The 9,326-nt window shown below is 32.8% G+C and overlaps 1 protein-coding gene across 2 annotated transcripts in view; it reads right to left on the reverse strand.

Annotated features, from left to right (window-relative positions):
- LOC130891761 (kelch-like ECH-associated protein 1) overlaps positions 1–9,326 on the reverse strand; it is a 29,562-nt gene that overhangs the window by 16,395 nt on the left and 3,841 nt on the right. The window contains exons 1-2 of one of the 2 annotated variants that reach the window (XM_057796707.1): positions 5,336–5,689; positions 534–666 (exon numbers count right to left, since the gene is read on the reverse strand). In XM_057796707.1, coding sequence (XP_057652690.1) covers positions 534–666; positions 5,336–5,373 — 171 coding nt within the window. In that variant the 5' untranslated portion in view covers positions 5,374–5,689. Of the gene's footprint in view, positions 1–533; positions 667–5,335; positions 5,690–9,326 lie in introns of those variants that run through there. The other variant, XM_057796708.1, reaches the window with a different exon arrangement.

Below are 9,326 nucleotides of genomic sequence, written 5' to 3' on the forward strand. Positions count from 1 at the left end.
GGCGTGAGGCGTACGGGTTATCGTTTGTACGAGACAGCACTAAATGTCATTCACGCTATTTTACTATTCGCACGTCTGCGACGAATTAACCGCGCGTGCGCGGCGTGATCTTTGTGCGCAGCAACTCAAATCTAACCATTTTGGAAAGGTTTCAAAGTAAAGTGCTTCGAATAATACGCCCAGTGGTAGGTATGTTCCAAAGGACGTAATTTCGATTGATTAAGTATTCTACCAGTAAAGAAGACGTTGACGTTAGGTTCTACTTCACGTTGACTAGGTGTTGGAACAACGCGAGTGTTTGTATATATAAATCAAACTTCGTAATCTGTTGAATTTATATTGAATGCGAACGAGGACGCGAGCGTAAAGTTTATAATTTGATCTAAATATAGACTAAATACATCAAATAACATAAATTTGAATGTTAAAGTTATATTAGTGACATGATAAAGGTTTTATTTTATTGAAAATATAAATTGAAAGTCTTAAAAAATTAGAAAAAGTTTACAATGAAATATAATTTTATTTTCTACCTTCATAGCTTCCTTTAAGTAATCTACTATCATGAATGACATTTCACCGAAGTCCGTACTTCCTCCATTACTTCTTTGGCTTGCTCGCGAGCAATAACTGTTGAAACAGTCATCTTCCCCATCCATTATCTCACTGCAAAAAAATATCACAAAATATGTATGGATCAAATAAAAATACAACCAAAGTGTTTCAGTAAATAATTCAGTTTTGTAGGTGGAAGCAAACAACTTTGAAGTTTGAAAGGGACAACAAGATATTAGAGGTCTAAAAAAGAGAAATCAGAAGATTAATATTTGGAAGTCAAAAGTATAGTGTCCCAAAAATAACACGAATTAAATTGACCGCCATTTATGCTATAAAGTGTTGACAACCTTGAAAAAAAAAACAAATCTACAGCTGACAGTTTAGGGTTAGTAAAAAGAAAGCGTTACATGATAGAAGAAATTGCATAATGTGCTGCCTACATTTAGGCGCATCATTCTTTCAATCCTAAATATATCTCACTAATGATAAAAGTTTTTATGTTTTTTAATTGACGACATTTGTATAAATAGACCAAATAAAGTCTTACGTAAATAAAAATTTGATTGTAATTTAATTAAACCAAAAAGTTTTCTTCTCAAAACACACGTGTATGTTATGAGATGTCATTACGTGCATGTTATTGTTAAATGTCATTTACAAGGAATGTTGACAGTGCGATTTTTGACGTTTACAGACATGGGCGTAGAAAAAATTTGTTAAATCGACTATGTTCTGTGATCAAACGTCAAGTTGCAATCTTTGTTTATCAAGATAAGAAAAATGAATTGGAACTGAATGATTCTTTTATAATTTCGTTTTGAATTATAATGGCTATCTTTATATACCGTTAACAATAGGTAACAGTAGCGATAATTTCATACAAAATATGGTGGAAATAGTGTTCTAACTTCGTCAATTGTGGAGAGACTAATTTAAAAATTCCGGAAGACAGGATCCGTTGGAAATGCCAAACATACTGGTCGTCCAAATGTTAATGTCGAAGCAGTACGTGAGAGAGTCGGTGACAACACAGGAACCTCAATTCGTCGGCATCGTAGACAAAAATTACAAATTACAAGAAGCTCTCTACAGCATGTACTCACTCAAGGTCTGACTCTCAATGCTTACAAAATTCATTTAACATAAAAAAAACTGAATTCGATAACTATACACAGCGAAGACAGTTTGTTGAATGTATCATTGAGCATCAACAAGTAGATGCTGATTTTTCGAGAAAAATCATCCTAAGAGCGCTTGTAGACGTCCGTTTTTTTCACCGGACAATGGACCGTGTTTTTTGCCGTATTCGCGGTGGTGTATGATTCATAATGGATGTGTGTACTTGCACCGGACATAGGTCCGGCGAACAATATACGTTCCGGTGTAAGAAAGTGCGGTCATCGACGCCAGTGTATCGGTGCGAGTTGACGTTGTCGGACGTATTGCCTGTTTTGTGTTATGCTATTATATATGGTAGTTAATAAAAATTGAAAGGTTTCGTTCTTCATCCGAAAGTGATTGTAAAATTTAATTTCAACTTCTTCAAACTGCGTAAAAAGTGAAATGCACCATATTGTTCCCTTTCCAATAATATAGGTTGCGCCCACAATGAACTTTTACGTTTCTCTATTTCTTCTTGTACAAATAGTAGGCAAATACGGTTTTTATTCTTAGTATTCATTTAACACGTGACTGACTACCAGTTCAAAATTATCAACTAGCGCAAGTAAGACGGCAGTACCAGGTTGTCCGGTGAAAAAAACGGACGTCTACAAGCGCTCTAAGCGATAGAACATTTTCACCTTGATGGGTTTTTTTATCGCCACTTTTGTGGTTCGAAGACCCACATGTGATTATCGGAAAACAAATGCATTCATCCAACGTATCATTACTTGGGGTGCCTTTAGGGCTGGAGACCATACTTTTTTGAAACTGAGGTTAATCAAGCACTGACTGTTACTGGTTATTTTTGTTGAAATTAAATAATAAATTTCTTCAATTTCTTAGACCTTTTGATATATCAATGCATCTAAATTTTAGGTCTCTTCTGTTTTAAAATTAGTTTTTTTAATAATTTTTCGAAGAAACATAAAATCTTTAAGTCGAATCGTCAAATTTTATCTGAAACAATTACTACATTTAAAATATCAACAAGCCCACAACCACCCGTGCATTAAAAAGAGATATTCAACGTAGCATCAACGAAATTCAACCACATTTATGCAGAATGGTCATGGAACATTTCGACAAACGAGTGTGTATGTGTATGTGTATGCAAAGTCGTGGTGGCCATTTATCCATAAAAAACCCTATCGTATGTACTTTATGATTCATTTAAAACATTACAATCAATAGTGTTTTCTATTTGATTCGAATCTTATTTTTGGGACACCCAATAGTATACATAAAAGAAGAAAGCAGTGCCGCCCGTCAGGCTTTCGAAAAGCCGAGAATTACCTGCTTGCATCTTCCCTTTTCTAAAAACGTCCCGTCGCGGTCACATCTTGCGGACTTGTGTACAATATATTGAATTTATAATGAATATCCACAAAATTGAACCTTTATTCAAAAATATTATACACTATGTGTGTGAATAAGCTGTTCTCCAATATTTTTGTCAATTCAGATCGCCTATTATGCTTTTTATCAGTAATAATGATTGTGGAAAGTCAAGGAATTGAATTTTTATTATCACTTTGTTGCATCTAACCATTTACTTAAGTTTAATATCGCTCGGCAGATGATTTCTATTTGAACAATCGATAATGACGTCAAACAGTAAGGATGTTAATCTATACAGAGTGATTTGGATCTATTTGTAAAGGTTTTATATTACGAATATTTACAATGATGTCAGATTTTCGATTTTTTCTGTTTCTGGAAAGAAATTCAACTTTTTGTTAAAACTTTTTTCATTAGAATTAGTTTTTAAAATATATTTTTGTAAGCTGTTCTAAAAACATATCGTTAACAGTTTTATCAATTTTCGTATATGCTTGTATATTTGAAGGATCAAATCTTGTGAATCAAAATTCGATCACAACCAAATTCCTCTCGATGGAAATGCGATTCACGAAACAAATCGTTTATAGCGTAATTAATTCTCTATTCATCATCAGATTATGTATGGTGAACACACTGTTTATACTACCATTACACCGACACTCACAATCACACTTTCTGACGCGCGTTTCGATTTCTGAAGACGATAACTTGTTTATCGAAATTCGGGTCAGTGGGAGTGTTGGTGTAGTGGTAGTGTAAACAGTGTATTCAGTATGAATGTCACCAAAGGTTCGAGAAATTGCAGCTTTGGTTATGTGAGGTTACGTTTTAATACGAGGGTAAGTCAAAAAGTACACTTTTCGTTTCATAACTTTATTAGAAACAGTAAGTAAATTTTTGTATTTTCTGATTTAAACCACTTTGTGAGCAAACAAGTCGATCTTCATGGGGTTATTTTACTCAGTATTGATGTTGGTATCATCATTATTGTTTTTGATAAGTGGTATTACCGATAATCTGCGTCAGTTGCCTGAGTCAGAGTGAGATTATTGACTGACCCTTATAAAAGGTTATCTACCTAACCCACCATTATCTGTTAGCCATCAAATGTCAACCGATACATATCTATTGCGACAAGACACCAGAGTTAGAGAGAAGTGGCCAGTGCGTTGAACAATATGGTGTTATACATCCAAGAGAGATGACCAAGTTCAAGTTCAACAAGAGTTTAGAGAAACGCATTGTCACAGTCAGAAGAAGAGATAAGACAGCTAACATTGCGTCAAAAAGACCAGCTTCTGGTCCCAAATTAACCCCAGCAGACCGAGCAGTCCTACGATTTGATACAGAATATTTTCTCTTCTCAGACGACAGATAGATAGCAATAAAAGAAGACGAGTCTACAGAAGACCTGGAAATCGACTCGGGCAGAGTTGCATAAACGAAAACGGCTTTTGGAGGAGGTTTCAGGATGGTATGGGAGGGCATTTCAATGGAAGCAAAAACCGAATTGATTTTTATTGAAACTGGAGGCGGAGCAGGGAGATTAATGGCGAACTGATATATAGAAGAAATATTAGGAGATTACGTCGACCTTGTGCTAGTTTCGTTGGTGTAAACCACATCCTAATGCAGGATAGTACCCGTCCATATATTGTAGCTTCAGAACGGCGGTAGCCCGGACTTAAATCCAATCGAGCATTTATGGGATGAACTTGGAACAAAAAATTGGGCTAGAAATCCTGAACCAGTCACGAAATCGGACCTCAAAACGGCGCTCACTGAGAAATGGGATAGTATAGAACAAGATCGATTGAAGCAACTTATTCGATCCATAAAAAAACGATGGGAAGCTGTTATTAGAGACAGGGGAGAGAACATTGATAGTTTTATTTCAATTAAATCATTATTATGACGAATTTAAACTTGTATTTTCTTTACTGTTAATTGTAACTCTTTTCTATTGAGTTTTCAAAGATTCCTTTTCGTTTGATATTTTTTTTTGTCAAAAAAATGAGTCAATAACAACATAGACCACTCAATATAAAGCTAAGATTAAGGCTTTGAGGAGCTAAAATCAGAAAAAAAAAATGGAAGCTGCAGATTTTTGGCTAGAGACTTTTGATTCTTTTGTTCACAAATGTATAAATATAGAAATATTCATGAACCGACTTATTGTACATAAAAATCTAGTATAAATCACGCGATAAAATAATAAAATATCTATTACGATTATGTTCACTTCATTTTATATAAATAAAAAATAACATACCCCTCTTTATCTGAATCACTTTCTTTTCTTAATTTCATTAGACCATGTGTAATATAAAAACCATGCGAATGTAAAAAAATGAATGAACACAAGTACGGGTACACTGAAACCGCAAAATAATTATTTAGATATTCATCTTAGCGTTTCGTAAAGGAACTAAAATCCACAATTTTACAACTCTGCATCCATTGTATGTATCTAATCGTAAGCATGACTTTCATAAATAAAGATATCAAATTACAGCTGGACGGCATGATAAATAGCGGGCACGATAACTTAATATGTATAGACATATATATACATATGTGTTAATAATATTCTTGGTGTGGTTTCGTTTAAGTAAAGTAGTGTACTATTAACCTTTCATTAAAAGTTTACCTACCAATAACTACCAATATGCAATGTCAAACATATTCGACCCTGATACTTGCTTTGTAATGTGATAAACTACACTTGAGTTAAAAAAATATTTATTTTATCAATAATTTTTTAACAGTCGCGCTTAAAATGATTCATTACTACAGGGTGTTCCAGGACTCGATGCAGAAAATTCGGGAGTGCACCGATGACACCAAAATAATGCTGTGACATATTCAAATATTCATACAACCCCTCGTTTCTGAGTTGTACGCATTTAAAGTTGCGAAATTAGAACTTATATTTAAGTGTATTTTCTAAATTATACAATCGAACATTACCAATTCTACTCTACTATCTGAAGCCCAGGGGCGGCTCATACCCAATTGTCAACAGTGCGTAACGTTTACAGGGATAACCTGTACAATCTAAAGATACCAAAAATGAATTTTTTTATCAAAAAGGTATGTTTAACTCGATAAAATTAATGGTGGATATGTAGATTTTTAGATCGTTGTACATGCCAAAGAAACTGATAAAGCCGGTTTCACACGAGACAGTTTTAGTAATTTCCATAATTTACTTTTATAGGCAGATGAAAATCCTGACGGTACAATTCAAACAAAGAATCAACATCGATTTTGTGTTAATGTCTGGACAGGAATAGTGGATAAAAACTCGAATTTAGACCGGTCTCTCTGGATAATCCTCTACTTTCATGACATGCATTTCTGGATGTGAAAGGGGTAAAGAAATTGTTCCTGGAGAATCCTACAAATAATTGTTGATACGTTAAATTTTCAATAAATGATTACAATTTATGGTAATTTTCTTCAGAATGTTTCTTTATAGTGAACGGTTTCCTTGGAATTTACAGCGATCTAAAAATCTGCATATTTCCTAAACCATACATTTTATCGAGTTAAACAAAAAGTACATTTTTGTTAAAAAATCGATTGCAAACTCATTTTTACTATCTTTAAAGTGTATAGGTTGACTGTGTAAATGTTACAGATTGTCAACCATAGGGTATGAGCCGCATCTGGCCATTAAAAATTCATAATGTTTAAATGTACAATTTAGAAAATATACTTAAATATAAGTTCTGATTTCGTAATTTTAAATGCCTATAACTCATAAACATTATTTTCGCGTCATCTACTCACTCCCGAATTTCTTGCATCAAGTCTTGGAGCACAAGAGCGGATCCAGGATCCAGGGTAATATGTACTAAGATGAGTCCTCCCCCAAAGACATGGCATTTTAAGCCTTTTACCCACAAAATATAAGTTAATTACGTTGTTTTTGACATTCATATTAATTAGTTTATGTCAGATTCTTCTACTTGTTAGTATTGAATTTCCTGTTTTATTTGGTATTGTTTTGATATTTCGTACTTTTACATATTCCTACTTACGCCCTTTTATAAGAAACAAAAAAGTTAATTAATCATGGTTTAGGGAGGTCATGACCCCCCCCCCCTTCTGGATCCGCACTTGTCGAAGCATCGTGTATATCTTTGGGACAGTAGAGTTGACAAAAATTTGGGTAAGAAGACTCGGGCTCTGGAGAAAATTATGGAGCCCGGAAAGAAAAAAATAGTGACAAAATTATCCTTCCATCATTATATATAAAACTGGACCTTAGGTAAAAATTTTTTCATCTCATTATAGAAAAGATTATACTCAATTCTATGATCATAAAACTCCACTTCTTTCATAATCACCTGGATAGGTTTCCGAAAAATTTAGGGGATATGAGCGAAGAGCAGGGGGAGCTTATGCATCAGAACTCACCCATAATAGAAGAGCGTCTATGATACGTCATTTTTCATAGTTTACACATCAGGTAAAAGCATTGAAACGTAATATGTAAAAAGACATTGCCGTAATTAAGTTGTTGAGATGAATTCCATTGAAAAAATTCCCTTGGATATCGCTACAAATCTAAATTTAACAAATCCTGAATTATACACTGGTAATTCAAGTTTGTTCAAATTGTAACGACCCGGAAGCTAGAAAATATTAAGTGTCTCAGAAGGATATGTAGAAGATGTTATCAGTAACAAAATTGACACAGAAGATTTCGGTTTCATCCTGTCCATCTATACAGGTTCTTCAACTAAATTTTCGTGGAAGAAATTTCTATGTCCATTTACAACGGTTGTTCAACCGAATTATAGATTACTTCAGAAATGAGAGAAAAATAATCGATTATTTTCGATTACACCAGGGATTATATAATGAATACCGAAAACTGCTTCCAAAAGCATTTATACTATGTTATATTGGATACAAGTTCATTGTACTAGTTTTATTAACTGAGTATCCGTTAAAAATGAGCACCCTGTAAATATAATACCATTTTATAACCTAATTACAATGCTAGAAAATCTTAATCTATTAGAAGGTCTGCAGGGGTTATTTGTTATCTTTGTATATATAAAGTTCAGCGCTTACATAATATGACAATGCAATACTAATTGGAGACTTGCTATCTACTAATATGCTTTTCTTAGGCAATATTATGATTAATAATTATAAAAATCTTTAGTAATACTAAAATTTCCTTGAACTTGCGACTAAAATTAGGTTGACTGTTTCTTTTTAATTAGAACTTTCTTTCATATTTTAGAATACTTTCCAGTAATGTGAATCTGACGATTTTTATATCGATTATGAATATTTTATCAACCAACAATTTACTTAGAATGATTGTTTTGTTTTATACACAGTACTTTAATTCAGAATCCGATAAGATGAATAAATTAGGCGATGAAAAAATTTAGTTTCGGCTTTAAGAACCAACCAAATGTCGATCAATTCAGTAATCGCAATACTTTTGTAAAACTAACGTTTTGCTTGTATTCTGAAAATTACACACTAGTATGATACCCCAAAAACCACCTATTTTAAAGACGTTTTACACAGATGGCCCAAGGTTGAATCATTTTTGTAATTAAAGTTTAGAGCCATAGATGGATCTGCCACCATACCTATATATCAAGTTGGGAATTTGACACAAAATTGGATAATTTAATGTTGGTATACATTGTACAGTTTCTCTCAATGTTTCTCTTGGTGATTCATAATCGTTGTATTGTGCTCGTGTTTTTGTGTATTTTTGATTATGTATAGTGTTAATTGTTAATTTTTTAAAATGACTTTCAATAAAAGTTGTGTATAACATTACGGATCTAATAATGCTTTCGTTCCCAAATCCTTATAAGGACATTTAATGGATAAGTGTAGGCTATAATTAAACAATACTAAATTATCTGCAAAGGATTTGATATGCGGTTTAATGGATACAATTTATTAAAATAAGGTTTAATTACTTAATATGTTTTCACCTTATATAATAACACGTTCTATTTAGATTATTATTATTATTGAAGGATTATCATATTATTCTCAAAACTTGATTTGTCTACATTTCACTTGAGTAAGAAGAAAAGTGCTCTTACAATAACTTCAATATATTTCTTCTAACAATATTATAACTAATAAATTTCCAAATTTATTTTGTTTTTCATAATAGTTTTCAAAATTTCATGTTTTGTGATACTGTATCTTAAAAATGTGTTATTTTGAGAAATATAAATAAAAACATAAATTCGAAGTTTATTAGTGGT

This window comes from Diorhabda carinulata, chromosome 3 (assembly GCF_026250575.1).
Source record: "Diorhabda carinulata isolate Delta chromosome 3, icDioCari1.1, whole genome shotgun sequence".
NCBI lineage: Eukaryota > Metazoa > Arthropoda > Insecta > Coleoptera > Chrysomelidae > Diorhabda > Diorhabda carinulata.